Here is a 17,147-nt window from a genome sequence, read left to right on the forward strand (position 1 = left end):
TCACACTCTTGATTCATATTCAAGCTGTGATCCACTGTTACCCCCAGACCCTTTTCAGCAGCACCACCGACTAGCCAGTTATTCCCCATTTTGTAGCTGTACATCTGATTTTTCCTTCCTAAGTGATGTACTTGTGTTTCTTGAGTTTCAGCTTGTTGATTCTCCGATTTGTCCAGGTTGTTTTGAATTCTAATCCTGCCCTCCAAAATACTTGCAGCCCCTCCCAGCCTGGTGTCAGCTGCACGTTTTATGAGTGTGCTCTCCTCTCCATGGATGGATGGATGGATAAGAGCAGGAATGGAAGGAGCATCTCTTATCCTTGCAGAACATCTACTGCACCTACATTTATTCCTCTGACAGCAGGAAATTCAGAGGTAAGGTAAACCCCAGCTCTGCCCCACAACCTTACCTCTGCCCCTCAGTGCTGTGGCAGGAGGTAGTGGGGACATAGACTGTCAGTGTGGTGTGGCCAGGAGGACTGTCTGAGGAGATGTGCCAGTCTGGGTGGTGTGCTGTGTCCCACAGAACTGTATTCTTTCATTGGTCTGCATGCACCACAGCTGCCCTGCACTGTGTTAGGAGCAGCAGCTGAATACGCGAGAAGGGCGTGGGCACCCATGGGCTCATGTGCCCCACCACTCATTTCTGGGCTGAGCTCTGGGGGCTGTGCGAGGAAAGGAGCACAATGGTCTCTTCTTGCTGCGGGCTCTGAAGTAGAGATGCCAGGGCTCAGAGGAGGTGATGGTCCAGAGGGAATCCTTAGGTCAAGGAGTGGGACCACCTGGCAGCTCTGGGGTGGCCAGTGCAGTGGCTGGGGATAGCTGGGGTAGCCAGTTGGTGCTCATTAAACCCAGCCTAACTGGGATTCTTTCCTTAGTGAGAACATGGTCTGTCAGTTTCTCCTGCTCTCTGCTGTGGCCTATCCAGGCAGCAGGCAGTCTCAGCTGAAGGGCAGAGTATGCCATGTCTGTGAGGGGTGGGTTAGGGGGTCACTCACAGAGGGCAGAGTTAAGGCAGGGGTGGTGTTTGTCCCGTGGGACTCCTCCAAAGCTGAACTGGGGGGGGGGGCCCTATCAGTGACCTTGCACACACAGTGCATGTGAAGTCATGCTGTGCAGAGGGTGACATTTTGAGCCCTGTATGGCACTGAGCAGGACGGAGCAACTGATGCCCAGCAGGCAGCATCTTGGTCTCCAGGGGGCCCCTCGCTGCCTCAGGGACCCCTACGATTGCATGAGTTGCAAGCATCTAACGCTGCCCCCGAGTTAAGGTAGCAGGACTGGATGTTCCTGAGTCCTGCAATGGTTTCAGCAGAGGTGGATTTGATGTTCTGGAGGGGTGCAGGGCACTGCTCGACACCTTGCCCTGCGGTGGTAAAGCTTTTGGGCAGTGACTGCTCTGTGTTTATGGAGGATGCGGTGGCAGGGAAGGGGGCATGATGGGGGTGGGGCGTGGGCAGGTCCGGGCTGGCCTTGTGCCCCTCTTGCACACGCATTCCCTGGGACTCACTCTGCCCCCTCGCGCATTCCTTCCTTGGGACACACGCTGCAGCCCCGCACTCACAGCCCGCGCTCCGTGGCAATAGCCGGCGCGGCCCCCCGGCACACTCGCTCCCGCTCCCCAGCCGGGTGCTCCGCACTGGGCATGCCCCAGCTGGGTTTCTATATAAAGCCCGTCTGCCTTAATCCCTGGACGTTCACAGCCGCCTCTTTCCTGCCGCCAGCCAGACGCCACCGATCGGGAGCCGCTGCTGCCCGGGGGTAGGTCAGAGCCTCCGGCCCGAGCCCGGGGTGTCCGAGCACCGCACCCGGAGAGAGGCACCGGTCGGAGCCGCTTTGTCTGTGGATCGTGGTGCCCCGGCTGCTGGGCTGGGGGATGAGGGGAGCTGAGGGGGCTGGTGGCAACGGGGAACTGGGCTGGGGGCTGCGGGGAAGCCGAGGCTGCGGGGGGCTAGGGGCTGCGGTCCCAGGCAGCATCCCGGCACGGGGCTGCCTGGGTCGCCTCCCCAGCCCAGCCCACGCGGGGCGAGACGGGCCGGCTGGAGGGGCGCAGGGCAGGCGCAGTGTCAGGGAGCGCCAGCCCGTGGCGGCGGTCGGGGCTCCTGAGCCATGCCGGCGCTGGCCCCGTCGGGAGCAGGTGCAGGGCTAGGCCGGGGCCGGCGGGAGCAGTGAGCCCGGGGACTTGCGGCCTGGCAGCTTCCCAGGTCCCCCGCTGCATCCCCAGGGGATGCCCCTCCCGCAACATCGCCACACTGACCCCTGTGGAGAATGTGGCGCGCAGCTGCGCGGGGGTCCCTGGGGCCGGGCCCCAGCGGAGCGGACATTCTGACAGGTCGGGCCGTTTCTGGGGGGTGCTGTTCTCTCTGTGCACCTCCCCTGAGACAGGTGCATGGTTGACACAGAGATCAGCACGGATTTCAATGGCGCCTTGCTGATTGACACCAGGTGGGGACAGGGCTGGTGCAACCACTACGCGGTCGCCTAGGGCACCAAGTGGTTGGGGGCGGCCAAAAGCGCGCTCTGGGGAGGCGGTGGAGCGGAGCTGAGCTGGGGGCAGGGGGCCGCGGGGAGGGCCGCCTGCAGCAAGTAACCGGGGTGGGGTGGCGCCCAGGGGAACCGCTCCCTCCCCCGCCTCTGATTCGCCTCCTCCCGTGAGGACCACCCCGCTCTGCGTCTCTCCGGCCCAGGCTTCAGCGCCAAACAGCTGATTGGCGCCCCAAGCCTGGGAGGCGGGAGAAGGGGGGGCCTGCTCCGGGAGGAGGCGGAGCAGAGGTGAGCTGGGGAGGGGAGTTGCCGCACGCGGCTCCCCGGCGAGGGGAGGGAGAGAGAGAGAGGGCGGTGGGGAACTGTCGCAGGGGGGGCGCCTAGGAGGCGAAACATCCTTGCATGGGCCCTAGGTGGGGATCGGCGGGTGCCCATAGGGATTTGTCGCATCCAGTCCCTGTGTTCCTTGCTTGTCTTTCGGTGGCTCTCTCTAATAACAGCACTAGAGCTGCACATAGGTGCAGATTGCATCTGTCTGAAGATGTTGGGGTAGGACAGAGGCTAGGAACAAAGTCCTGTCCCTCATTCTGTCATGAGCTCTGGACTGGCAGATCCCTTCCTCTGCCTCAGAGCTCTACCCATGAAGAGGAGCTTGCAGTTGTGGGATGGGCGTGCAAACCATCACCCCGCACCTCTCAGCTCCACACGCCTGTGCCTTGGCTCTGGGATTGCTGAGTCACCCCCATCTCCACTGGGCCGCTAAATGTAAAAGCATCTCTGATCCACAGGGGCAGCCCTGGCATGAAGAGTGACCCCGACTGACCAGGGAGTGTATTAATGAGGGATTCGCTGGGAGAGCCCAGAATGGGGCTGGAAGATGCAGGCAGACAGGCCTTGGGTGGAAAACAAGTCAGTGTAGCCATGCAGCATTTTGTCATTACTCTCCTTGCCTTAAATCAATGTTACCCAGATGCTGCAAGCAGCACCCCGGGTCCAGGAAGCTGCCACAAAAGGATCAACATTGAAAGTGTCCTCTGAGTTAGCAGCTCATGAAATGAGTGGGACATGACATGCCTCTCGGAGTTACTGTCTGCGGACTCAGGCAAACACTGCTACATCAGTCACAGGGGTGGGTCACACAGTTTAGGGCTATTGTCTCAGGCTCTGTGCGGACTCAGGTAAACACTGCTGTATCAGTCACACTGGGGGCAGTTCGCAGCTCTCAGAGCTACTATCTCAGGCTCTGTGCAAACTCAGGCAGTTGCTGAGGTGTCATTTCTCCTTGGGCCACATTTAGGCTTTCTTCCCACCCACAGCAGCTGGAGACTTCTCTATTAAATGAATTTTGGAACACTGGGGAACAATTGAGGTCTGTCATAACCCTCCCCCTGCCCCACCCACACCCCGGGCTCCTGGTTAGCTCTCTGTGCTCCCCCATAGAGTGCGCTCCTGTCCCTGAGAAACACTGCCTTAAATTATAATGTCTAAGTATTATCCCCTCTATTGGAATTTGGGAAATCTTTATAACCCTAAAGGGTGATAGAATCACAGCCATTTCTTCCTAGCCCTTGGCATCAGGGTTTGTGATGATAAAAAAAAGAGCTTGTTTTGAAGTCAAGCTTGTGGTTTCCAAAGCTGACTAATGTCTTTAGCCATCCAGCTCCCAGGGAAGCTCTCAGAATTTACGCGGCTTATTCCTGGCTTGACTTCGAACATCTCAAACTCCAGTTCTAAATTGGATGCTCTTTAAAGTCAGGCGTGGGCTACAATTTGATGTCCAATGCAAATTTTCTTTACAGAACAAACAAAATGCTTTTCTAGGTCAATGTATTATTTGTATGATGGTAGCACATATGCGCTTCAACTGAGATTGGGGCCCTGTCGCATCAGGTGCTGCACATGGATGTAAAGTCACCGAGGTTGGGGCTCCGTCATCATGCCGGGCACTGCACAGACACAAAATGAGAGACAGCCCCTCCCTGCCTTGACGTGCTTACAATTGAAATAAAGGATCATTATCTCTGTGTTGCGGATGGGGAAACCAAGGCACGGCTTGCTTAAGGTCATAAAAGGGAGGCAGTAACAGTGCTGGGCTTTAAACCCAGGTGTCCTGCGTCCTTACCCCTTCAGCACAAACCCGTCCTTCCCGCCAGAATAATGTGTCTTGTTTCCTATAATTAAGCTCCAGTTCCACCAGTTATGTGAGATGAATTTGTAATCCCCTGCCCTCCTACTGCCTTGCAACCCAAACACTGCAGCACAGGGAAGCAGGGAGGGAAAGGGACTCTAGACAAAGGGGAAAGTGTCATTGTCCCAGCGCTGGGTGACCACAGATTGGAGGGGAGGGAGAGGGGAGCCTGCACACTTGCGCCCCAGGAGTGATTCCAGGTGGCGTTGGTGACACGGAAGCGGGGTTTATTTTTTTGTAACATGTGGGGCCAGAGCGTCAGCTGCTGCAAGTGGGCACAGACTCAAGTGGAGTGATGCTGATTTTGATGCCGGCTGGGGATCTGGCTCCACTGGCTCTGGTGGACTGATGTTGATTGGCACCACACCATCACTGGCTCATGGGGCTCCACACAAATCAAGGCTGCCCAGGACTCTGATACCAGAGTGAGAGGCACTTTAACATCCCCGCTGCCGTTGGGCAGAGTCCCAGGTGGCTTCATGGGCATGGCAAGCTGTGCCAGGGGCTGTCCAAGAGTCACCGGGTCGGGCCTCTGTCCAGCGGGGGAGGACACAACCTGCCCAGGATGGGGTGTCACTGCCCCCCCCCCGTGGCCCACTTATCGGTGGGGCCTGCTCTCGCTTGGCTGGCAGGACCCTCCTGGTGCTGTGGCACTTGGCGTGGGAGTGATTGGAAGTGAGGGAAAGGCACATGGTAGGGCTGAGGGTCTGCATAGGCAGAGAGGCAGAGATTGACCAACTGATGGGGATTCTCCGGAAGCTATGCAGCCCCTGTGCGGTGCCCGTCCTGCCTGCACATAGAGCCAGACTGGGAGTGCATAGAGATAGCTGTGTGCTGGAGGGATCCTCCCAATTCCAGGCCCTGCCTCTTACTCCGATGTTGCTAAACCAGGCGGGGGTTGGGGCTGGGGCGTGCTATTCCAGCTTAGGGGTTCTCATATCCTCAGAGCAATCCCAGCTCCCGGGGTGCTTTCCCTAAAGCTCCCCTCACAGCCCTGGCCTCTCACAGGCCCCAGGGAGTAAGGATGGGGAGCGCAGGGCCTGGCTAGGGATGCCGTGTCCATCTGGCCAGGAATCCGTCCATCCACATCTTGTCCTTGCTGCACTGACTGGCTCCATGGACCCCATAGAGGAGAGGGGTAATATCCTGCCTCCCACGCCCCCCCCCCCCGAGCCCCTCCTGTCCAGTCCCACCGGGGAGGGGCTGACTCTGCCCTACTCCTCCCTGTCCTGCTCTGCTCCCAGTGTCCCCTCAGCCCCTTCCTGGGCAGGGGCTGTTTCTGCCCCTCATTTAATTTCACATAATCCATTTTTCATCCCTTTCCCCGGTGATTGTTTTCTCGGGCAGGGAGCAAGGGAATGAGACAGATGGAGGAAGGGAGGGGGTGTCCAGTAATGAGATTCCCACCCTCCCCTGGCAGAGCTGCATGTCCCTGTTAATCTCATTGGGGGTGGAAGGGTCACCTTGGGTATGCCTGTGCCCCTGTGGCCGTGGCTTCACCCCCTTATACCCTCTGAGGTGTGTTATGAGCATGGCAGGGGTCCCTCACTAGATGCTGTAATGCAGCCATCTCTAGGATGGAGCCTGGCAGCTGTGTATAGAGGGAATGCCTTACGTGTGCTGAGGTGCAGCTGCCTCTGGGGTGGGGCCTGGTGCTGATTAATACCCCAAAGTGCCACTGCACACCTGTGCAGAAGAGGCAGTGGAGAGAGACCATCTGGGATGGATTGTGGGGGGATCGTGGAGGCAGAATGGAATTGCCCAGGACACCTCAACTTGTGTCCAAATGGGACTTTTGACCCCCCCAGGGGACAGGGCTGTGGTATATGATCAAAAGGAAGCATCTCATGGCACAGTGCCCCCTAGTGCTCCACTGGGGCATTGGGAGCGGGCACTGCCTGCAAAGGGAGAGCACCCCACTACTGCATCCCCCGCCCCGCTCTCTGAAGCAATGCACTCCAAGTGTACCAGCTCCAGTCCAGAGCCCTGGGGGTGGTGCCTGGCGCGTGAAGGGCAGGGACAGTCTGAGAAGAGCTCCACAGTGACCAGTCGGTTGGCCCAGGAGCTACACATGACAGCTCAGCTGACTCTCACCACCAGGGACAGGAGGGAGTGAGGGGGAGAAGTTTGCCCTGGAATAGCTTTGCTGGGGAGGGCAAGGGAATGGCAGCTGCTGGAGAACAGATAAAGAGGAGGGATGGGCTGATGGCCAAGGCTTGGGACCCCTGGGTTCTGTTGCTGGCTCAGGAAAGTGAGGGACGTGCTATAAATTCAACCTCTTGTTCTCACGGCTCCTCCGCCCTGTCCCAAGGGAAGAGTTCGAAGCCCCAGCCTAGCCCTACTCCCATGAGGAACGATCCTGCCTTGTCAGCTGGGTGTCCTCTTTGTCGGACTCCTGGGTTCTTGGGATCCTGCAGCCTGGGGATACTGGTTCTCAGCAGCATCCCAGAAGCAGGGAGCTCTGAGCTAGTGGGGCTAGGGGCGGGGCCCTGTAGTCCCTGCTGAGCCAGCACTAGAGGTTTGGGGGATTACCTTAACCAGCCTCTGTCCTTGGAGCTGGGAATGTCTCAGCTCTGCGGCTAGGAGGAACTGCACAATGAGCATCTGGGGCAGGACTCAGAGACTGCCTGGGACATGAGCCCAGACAGGAGGGGACCCCCTGGCCAAACTGCCCCCATCACTGACCCTCAGAGCAGGGCCAGCTCAGCTAAAACGCCCCGGGGGTCACAAAGCTCACCGCTCTGCTAATGTCCCTTAATCCTGACCCGCAGCCCCTGCTATCCCAGCCCTGGGTTCCCCATCTCACCTCAGTCCCAACCACAGCCCCCCTGCTATCCCAGCCCTGGGCTCCCCACACACAGAGCTCTTTTGGTGCCCCTCAACCTTGACTGACAGCCCCTGCTATCCCAGCAGTGCTATTCAGGTATTCAGCGGTGGGCGCAGGAGCCTGATGCTGGAACTGCACCGGCTGTGTGGGTGCAGTTAATGCTGGAGGAGGGGTGAGCAGAGCATGCAACTGGCGCCCCCTGTGGATGGAAGATGGGGTGACAGGCTGCTCCCCATTGCCCACGGAAACCTGCAACTGGTGCCTCTCTCTTTCTCTCTCTTCTTTTTTTTTTCTCTTGCAGCTTCTTTGCTGGCAGGATGGTGAGTTTGTCCCGCTGCTGTTCCCCATCCAGCCCCCTGCCCTGCCTCAAGTCCCCAGGAACCACTTCCGGGCCCTCTAGTCCCAAGTGGGAGCCAGTGTCCTCGGCCCCAGGAACTTAGCAGAGGGATTTGGACTCAGGGAGGCAGGGAAGTGGGGGTGTGGGGGGGTGTCCAGCTGGGGAGGAGGGAGGTCTGAAGCAAGCCCTGCTGTACTGGTGCTAATAAGGGGGAAAATGGTGTCCGATTCCCTCAGACACTGGGAGACTCCTGCAAATTACCATAACTGTGGGAGTCTTCTAGCCATACTGCTGGCTGGGCACTGCTGTGGGGAAGTTTGCAGCACCAGGGTCTGGTTGGGCACTGCCAGGTACTGTTGTGGGGAAGATCACAGCACCAGGGTCGGTCAGGGTACTGCTGTGGGGAAGTTTGCAGCACTGGAGCCCTAGCTGTGCCGTGCCAGGGCACTGTTGCACAACAGCTCTGGCGAGGTCTTGCACTGGGTGTGTGGTGGAGGAGGGGGTCGGGCGTCCCAGCAGGAGGAAGAAATCTCTCCCCTTCTCCCTACTTCTACTCCTGCCTCCCTCCCTGAGCTCACTGACCCAGGCAGATTGATCTGTTTACAGCCTTGCTTCTCAAGCTGCTTAGCTCCGGCCCCACGTGACCCGCCCCCTTTGGGGAGGAAAAAGAGATGCTTTGTTTGAAAACCAGCCCCCGCCCCAGGCCTCTGCTGCCCCTGGGCAACTGGCACCTGCCTCGCCCACCCTGTGGGGCTTTACCCCCCAGCCAGAGCCATGCTGCCCCTACACAGGATCCATGCCCTGGGGCACCAGCATTCACACTCCCAGCCCCGCCCCCAGGGGGATCTGTGCCCCAGGGCACTAGCATCAGGATTCACACTCCCATCCCCATCTCTGTTGCAGCTGTCTCTGGATCAAATCAATGTGGATCAGCCCCTGATCCTGAAGGAGCTGGACTGGGCTGAGCAAGAGCCCCTGCCATCACTCAGTCCCCCGTGTCCTTCCTGGCATCAGGACGTGTCTCTGGACTGCAAGTCCTCTCCAGAGGACACCCAGGCACATGCCTGGACTACTTACTACTACAACCTGCTGCAATGCACCTTGCAGCAGGAGGGGCTGCCAGAGACAGTCGACCGCACCAAGGAGCCCAGAACAGGTGCATGCCAGCCCACCCAGGGTGCCACCACTCGCATGCTGGGGCTACAGCACTGCCTTACAGAAATCCCTCTTGTGGCATCAACCCAGGGGGATCTGGGGGCACAGCGCCCTCTAGTGCTGGGCTGAGAGGTGGGGCATGGTCAGGGTAAGGAGGGCAGCAGCACAGCACCCCCTAGCATAGACTGGGAGATGGGGCATGGCTGGGGTATGAAGGACAGCCACATGGCACCCCTTAACCCATGGTTTTGTAAATCCTGTATATGAGGGGCTGGGGCACCCCCAGCACACCTAGTTCCAGCACCACTGCCCTTAGCACGAGGCTAGGAGATGGAGCATGGCTGGGTATGGAGGGCAGCCACATGGCATCCCTTAGCACCAAGGCCTAGAGGGCAGCACAGTGCCGTTGGCGGGAATAAGTGGTTAATTCCTCCCCTGTGTCTCTTAGGGTTCAGCTCGGGGGATGTGACCATCTGCATCCTGGGATCCCCGACCTCGTACCTGTCTGTGCTGCTGGAGGGTAGCTCCCAGTGCCCAGGTGAGTGCCACATCCTGTATCCCTGCACTGCCCATGTGCTGTGAGTTCCTCCTCCCCCTAAATCAAGGAATGGGTGGGAATTCAGTGCCCTGTTTGCCCTGAATACCCAGGCTGATTTGCTCAGTTGGGACCAACCCTGGCACAGCACAGGGAACTGTAATAAAACATAGGATGTTACAGCGTTATCACAGAAACCCAAAATCATAGAAGAATCACAGAAGTGTAGAACTGGAAGGGACCTCAGTAGATCATCTAGTCTAGGCCCCTGCACTCGCAGCAGGACTAATAACTAGACCATTCCTGACAGCTGTTTGTCTAACCTGCTCTTTAAAACCTCCAATGACGGAGATTCCACAACTTCCCTAGGCAATTTGTTCCAGTGCTTAACTACCCTGACAGTTAGGAAGTTTTTCCTAATGTCCAACCTTGCTGCAATTTAAGCCCATTGCTTCTTGTCCTATCCAAGGTTAAGGAGAATAAGTTTTTTCACCCTCCTTTGTGTAACAACCTATTATTTACTTGAAAATGTCAGTGTGACGGGTTCCCCCTCCCTGCCGGCCCGCCCCGTCTGGGGTGCCACCTGATGTACTGGGTACCACTGAGCTCACCCAACCCACTAGCATGGGCTCCCTTACTGTCCTGCTGAGCCAGGCCTTCAAGCCTCCTCCAGCACACACACAGATAGGGAAACACCTAGCTTCAGAAAAACACAGACACTGAGATCAGCTCAGCTAGGGAATTGCCCAGCACTCAAGGGTACGCCCCCTCTGGAGTGTAAACCCAAAGTTGTATTGTCTTATGCTGCACAGAGAACTATGCAACGTAAGTGTAATGCTGACAGACCCCAGTGGGTGGGATCAAACCTGGGACCTCTGGACCTTAGTTCATGAGCCTCTACCGCATGAACTAAACTGACTGTTAGCTAAGGCTGAAATTAAGGCTGTAATTGCTCTCTAAGTAGTCTCAGTGCCACTATAGAATACCACACCCAGGAGGTGTGTGGGTTACATAAGGTCATTGAAATTCACCCCCTCCTTCAATGTGGAGGAAGATATGCACAGCTTTTTCCCTCCAGTTATGAATTCAACAAACTGGTTTCAGAGAAAACAAAACCAAGTTTATTAACTACAAAAGATAGATTTTAAGTGATTATAAGGGATAGGAAACAGATCAAAGCAGATTACCAAGCAAATAAAACAAACATGCAAACTAAGCTTAAGATATTAAATAAACTGGTTACAAGTAGTAATTTCTCACCAAGTATCGGGGGTAGCCGTGTTAGTCTGTATCCTCAAAAACAACGCGGAGTCCGGTGGAACCTTAAAGATTAACAGACTTATTTGGGCATAAGCTTTTGTGGGTAAAAACCCACTCCATGCATCTGAAGAAGTGGGTTTTTACCCACAAAAGCTTATGTCCAAATAAATCTGTTAGCCTTTAAGATGCCACCGGACTCCGCGTTGTTTTAATTTCTCACCCTAAATGTTGTTTTAGGCAGATTGCAGAAATTCTTGAAGGCAAGCTGCTCTTGCTTGCAGCTTAAAACTCGAGGTATTTCTTTCACAGGCCAGACACTTTTCCAGCCTGGGCTCAGTCCTTCTCCTCCCCACGCCAGTCTTTTTTTCTTAGATCTTACCAGCATTCATCCTGGGCGGGGATTCAGTGAAGAACCATCCTGAGTATATCACTCCCCTGCCTTAAATAGGTTTTACATATGACAGGGATCCTTTGGTTTCCAGTGTGGTTTCCCCCACCCCCGTGGAAGAATCATAGACTATCAGGGTTGGAAGGGACCTCAGGAGGTCATCTAGTCCAACCCCCTGCTCAAAGCAGGACCAATCCCCAACTAAATCATCCCAGCCAGGGCTTTGTCAAGCCTGACCTTAAAAATATCTAAGGAAGGAGATTCCACCACCTCCCTAGGTAACGCATTCCAGTGTTTCACCACCCTCCGAGTGAAAAAGATTTTCCTAATATCCAACCTAAACCTCCCCCACTGCAACTTGAGACCATTACTCCTTGTTCTGTCATCAGCTACCACTGAGAACAGTCTAGATCCATCCTCTTTGGAACCCCCTTTCAGGTAGTTGAAAGCAGCTATCAAATCCCCCCTCGTTCTTCTCTTCCGCAGACTAAACAATCCCAGTTCCCTCAGCCTCGCCTCATAAGTCATGTGTTCCAGTCCCCTAATCATTTTTGTTGCCCTCTGCTGGACTCTTTCCAATTTTTCCACATCCTTCTTGTAGTGTGGGGCCCAAAACTGGACACAGTACTCCAGATGAGGCCTCACCAATGTCGAACAGAGGGGAACGATCACGTCCCTCGATCTGCTGGCAATGCCCCTACTGATACATCCCAAAATGCCATTGGCCTTCTTGGCAACAAGGGCACACTGTTGACTCATATCCAGCTTCTCGTCCACTGTAATCCCTAGGTCCTTTTCTGCAGAACTGCTACCTAGCCATTTGGTCCCTAGTCTGTAGCAGTGCATGGGATTCTTCCGTCCTAAGTGCAGTTGCCCTGCACTTGTCCTTGTTGAACCTCATCAGATTTCTTTTGGCCCAATCCTCTAATTTGTCTAGGGCCCTCTGTATCCTATCCCTACCCTCCAGCGTATCTACCACTCCTCCCAGTTTAGTGTCATCTGCAAATTTGCTGAGAGTGCAATCCACACCATCCTCCAGATCATTTATGAAGATATTGAACAAAACCGGCCCCAGGACCGACCCCTGGGGCACTCCACTTGACACCGGCTGCCAACTAGACATGGAGCCATTGATCACTACCCGTTGAGCCCGACAATCTAGCCAGCTTTCTATCCACCTTATTGTCCATTCATGCAGCCCATACTTCTTTAACTTGCTGGCAAGCATACTGTGGGAGACCGTGTCAAAAGCTTTGCTAAAGTCAAGGAACAACATGTCCACTGCTTTCCCCTCATCCACAGAGCCAGTTATCTCATCATAGAAGGCAATTAGATTAGTCAGGCATGACTTGCCCTTGGTGAATCCATGCTGACTGCTCCCAATCACTCTTCTCTCCTCTAAGTGCTTCAGAATTGATACCTTGAGGACCTGCTCCATGATTTTTCCAGGGACTGAGGTGAGGTTGACTGGCCTGTAGTTCCCGGGATCCTCCTTCTTCCCTTTTTTAAAGGTGGGCACTACATTAGCCTTTTTCCAGTCGTCCGGGACCGCCAGGAGTTTTCAAAGATAATGGCCAATGGCTCTGCAATCACATCTGCCAACTCCTTTAGCACTATCATGGAATCCAGTACCAGATAACCTGATCACATGACCCTGCAGTGTCAAAAGCAGCCATGAGTCAGAGGTTGTTTGTAGCATCCCCAGGAAGACTTGTCTGTGGGTGATAAACATCTTCTGAGACCTTTTGTTCTTTCTAATGGCTTTTCCTCACAAGGAGCCAGCTAGACTGATTGTATTCTGTCTAATGGGCATTCCCCAGGTGTAAACGCTTTTGTAGAACAGATATATAATCAATATTCCTAACTTTAGATACAAAAATGATACTTGCATACAAATAGGATAATCATATGCAGTATGTCATAACATTTCCAATGATATTTCACATGACCCATCTTGCGTAAAACACATCTTTGTTGTGCCCTACCCATACCATAACAATCTCTGTGAAGACTATGGGGTACAGTCAGAATTCAGCCCAGATTCTAGTATCACATCCTGACCACCATCCCCTGAGCCTAACTCTGCCCCTTATACCTGCCTGCTAACCCCCAATCTACATTGGGAGTAGAGTCAAGGTATAGGGACAGGTGAACAGTAACCAAGACATTTATGAATTGACTTTTTAATATGTTCCTTGACCCTTCCAATTTCCTGACTTCCCAACTTAAAAAGAAATTTGAACTACGATGTTCTAATAACACCGTTTAAATCAACTGGATCTATTTACCATCCAAATTCTGGGTTAGCAACATTTTTTAATCTAGAAATTTCCTTATTTATTGTTTGGTTTATGAAAGGAAACAAAGGCTCTTCAACAGAGCTCTGTGAATAACAAATTTTTCCATTCGCTGGCTGATATGGAAAAAAAATCTGAAACATTCAATAAACTAATATATAAAAAATTTAGTTTGGGGCCAAATCATAGAATCTCAGGGTTGGAAGGGACCTCAGGAGGTCATCTAGTCCAACCCCCTGCTCAAAGCAGGACCAATCCCCAATTTTTGGCCCAGATCCCTAAATGGCCCCCTCAAGGATTGAACTCACAACCTTGGGTTTAGCAGGCCAATGCTCAAACTGCTGAGCTAAGAAAATCAAAGTGCATTTCTGAACAAAAAGTGATTTAATAAAAAAAAAAAATCAAAACATTTTGATTGTTTTGGAATTTTGAGCAGGGGAGGGAGGATTTTTGACCAGAACAATTAGGTGAATTTTACACATCTGCAAAATGTTGACCTAAATCTGCAATTTTGGGTGAAAAAATTTGCAGCCGAAACAGTTTGTCCAGTTCTACTTTTAAGTGTTAGGTGGCAGCAGAAATAAGCAGCAATGTGTCCGGGGCAGTGCACTTGGGATAAATGCTAAAGGAAAAATATATATTACCTTTTATAACTGGACATATAAACCAGTATGTGCATGTACATGCACACAGATTAGGGTGTAAAAATCAGTTCAGAAAAAAGTCATAGACACACTGTTTGCGAGGGGTGGGGTTTTAGGGAAATATATACAGGAGAGGTATGCAAATAGATGCTCTGTCCCTTAACTGCAATTTGCAAACCGTGCGAGCTTTGAGGAGAGTTTATCCCCTCCTAGGGGGGAATCCTGACTCCAGCTCCCCTGCCTGCCCCTGTGGAGCTTATAGACTGTGCAGGCCCAGAGAGGATGCAAAGGAGGAGCGCTGAATACCAGGATCTCTCTATTTAAATGGCATTTCTGAGTCAGCAAGGACCTGTTCCAGGGGTGCATCCACAGCCCTCAGAGATACACGTTAATCTGCCTGAGAAAATAGTTCCACTGGCTGCTCAGGCGGCTCCTCCCCCACCTTGGTTGCCTCACTTCCTGATTCCCCCCCTCCCCACAAGCAGGGCCCAGTGATCTGGCTGGTGAAGAGGGTTCCTAGCCCTGGGGGCGCTGCAGACAGTGACATGGTTGGATCAGGTCTGAGTTGGGACAGCCCATCTACGTAAGACCCAGCCAAGGGCCTGGGAGCAGGTAGCGCTTGCCTATAAAGTTTGCCTGATACTTTCCATTCTAAGACCCTGTTTTCAGTTGCTTCTAACTTTGCCCAGCTTTAACTGTTGGGGCAGAACTTTCCCATGCTGGGTGTCTGCTTCAGGCTGTTTTTTTGGGAGGAAATTTTAGCCCAAATGGTTTAGCTGTTTCTGGGAGGGGGAAACAAGTTGTGAAAAAAAATTCTTCCTGCCGTTTTTCTGAAATGTTCTAGCCCCCCACCCCCAGCTTTGGAGCTAGGCAGGGCCGTCCTTACCCATACGCAAAGTACGCAGCTGTGTAGGGCACCAGGAAATTTGGGGCAATTGCCCCAAATTTCCTGGTGCCCTACGCAGCTGCGTGCTGCTCCAGCAGCCAGCCCGATTCCCCGGCTGAGCCACCCAGGAAAGCTGCCCCCACCCCTGCTCCGCCTCTTCCCCATGATCCCCGCCCCTGCTCCGCCCCAGCGCCGCTTCTTCCTGCCCCTGCTTGGTCCCAGCCCCTGCCCCCACTTCACCCCTTCCCCAAAGCCCCCGCCTCTCCTGCTCCGTCCCCACTCCACCCCTTCCCCTAAGCTACATCCCCGGGGACTGCAGAAGGAGTCGGGTGCCCTGCGCTCACCGGGAAGTGGAGTGACCCGGCCCCAGCCCACTCTGCTTTGCTGGCTCCCAGCCATGCCATCGGTGAGTGCTGGGGCCGGTTCCCCCCTGCTCCCAAGTCCCAAGGCTGGGAGCCAGGGGAGCAGAGTGGAGTGGGCTGGAGCCGGGTCACTCCACTTCCCGCCACCCCGTGAGTATGGGGTCGGACCTGCCCTGCACTCACCGGGCGGCAGGAAATGAAACGACTAGGCCCCAACCCGCTCTGCTGCTCTTGCTCGTGCTGGGGGGCAGTTTCCCCTCTGCCCCCCAAGCCTGCTCCTGCCCCCCCCCCCGCAGAGGCCTGGGGATGCCTCCCCCCACACTTGGGGGTGCTTGCGTAGGACACCAAAATGTCTATGGATGGCCCTGGAGCTAGGACTAGAAATTGGGGGGGGGGGGGGGGGCAGGGAGGGGCAGGTCGCCCTGGTGTCAGGGACTTGCCTTTTGCTGGCCCTGTGGGAAGGCAACCAAATTTGGCCAAGTTATCAGCCTTTGAAAAATCGGAGTGTGCATGTGCTCGGGAAGGATTTGGGCAGCTAAATCCTCTGAGGACTCTGTCCTCACTGAGCATCCCCATCCCGTCCACTCCGAGATCAGGCCAGGCTGCACGTGTGCCAGCCCCACAGAACGACTGGGCATGCTCCAGCCCGGGGATGCCAGGAACTGAGCAGGACTTTCCCAGCCATTGCTGCTCCTGGCTGTGGTGGTGCCAGGCACCAGAACTGACTCTCTCTCCTGCACTCTCAATGACCCCTCTCCCCAGTAAAGGGGTGGGAGGAAACTGATTGGAATCAAAGGGGGGAGGAGCAGGGCAAGGGCAGCATAGGGGGAGAGGTGGTCAGAGGAACTGGAGGGTATCTAGGATCAGAGGGGGCTAGGGGCTATATCGGCCAGAGTGGTGGGGGGGTAATGAATAGGAGTAAAGGGGGAGTGGATATGGGCAGGGGGTGGATAAGGGTAGATAGGGAGTAGTCTTTGTGTGGGGGTGAATAGGGGGAGGGCTTAATATGGGAGGTAGGTAGGAGGAGAGGCTGGTGTGTATGTGTGGTGGGGACAGATCAGACAGAGGGAGGGGGAGGGGCTGGTATGTGGGGGGTGAGGGAGAAGCCGCCCTGTATGTGGGGTGGATGGAGAAGGGCTGGTGTATGGGGAGGGGGAAGGGCTGATATGTGGGGGCTGAGTCTGGGGGAGGAGCTGGCGTCGGGTGGATTGGAGCAGAGGGGAATGGGGGAGCAGGAGGAAGCGTAACCGTAGTGTGGCAGTCCCTAGCTCTCCGTGCAGGCTGAGGATTGTTATGCCCCTGACTGGCTCTGGCAGTGTACTTGGGGCTATCCTGGCCTCTCCTCTCAGCTGTAACCTTATCCTAGCAAGGTCCCTGGGCTGAAGGACTCCAGCCCGGGCCTAAGTGGAGGGCTTCCAGCAGTTGTTCCACATTCCTGGCATTTGCCTGCCCGGTCTCCCTCGCTGGGTGCTGGGAACTGTAGCCAAGCAGCTTAAGTTTCCCTTTGGCCCTGGAATGATTCCTGCCTTTGTTAAAGCTGCTTACTCTTGGCAGGAAGCCGGAGCCCTGGGTGGGAGCTGGGTGGGAGCTCTGCGGGAAAATACAATGGCAGCTCAGCCCCATCAGTCATTGATAAGGAGAGCTCCAAGGTCCTTCCTCGGGGAGAATCCAGCAGCTTGACAAACGCCGTCCAGGGGGTCCCTCTCCTGGCCCTGCAGTGCAGCCACCTCTGGGGTGTGGCAGCTGTTGAGTCACTCTACAGCAGGACAAGAGCCGCAGGGGAAG

General features: G+C 55.0%; 1 protein-coding gene across 3 annotated transcripts in view; it reads left to right on the forward strand.

Moving 5' to 3' along the window:
• Window positions 1–353: 353 nt before the first annotated feature.
• The window catches only part of CARNS1 (carnosine synthase 1), a 29,188-nt gene continuing 12,394 nt past the window's right edge, over window positions 354–17,147 (forward strand). For 2 of the 3 annotated variants that reach the window (XM_048854727.2, XM_048854728.2), the window contains exons 1-4: window positions 1,529–1,760; window positions 7,800–7,818; window positions 8,739–8,991; window positions 9,439–9,528. In XM_048854727.2, coding sequence (XP_048710684.2) covers window positions 1,645–1,760; window positions 7,800–7,818; window positions 8,739–8,991; window positions 9,439–9,528 — 478 coding nt within the window. In that variant the 5' untranslated portion in view covers window positions 1,529–1,644. Of the gene's footprint in view, window positions 375–1,528; window positions 1,761–7,799; window positions 7,819–8,738; window positions 8,992–9,438; window positions 9,529–17,147 lie in introns of those variants that run through there. The other variant, XM_075129236.1, reaches the window with a different exon arrangement.

Source organism: Caretta caretta, chromosome 6 (assembly GCF_965140235.1).
Source record: "Caretta caretta isolate rCarCar2 chromosome 6, rCarCar1.hap1, whole genome shotgun sequence".
In the NCBI taxonomy this organism is placed as follows: Eukaryota; Metazoa; Chordata; order Testudines; family Cheloniidae; genus Caretta; species Caretta caretta.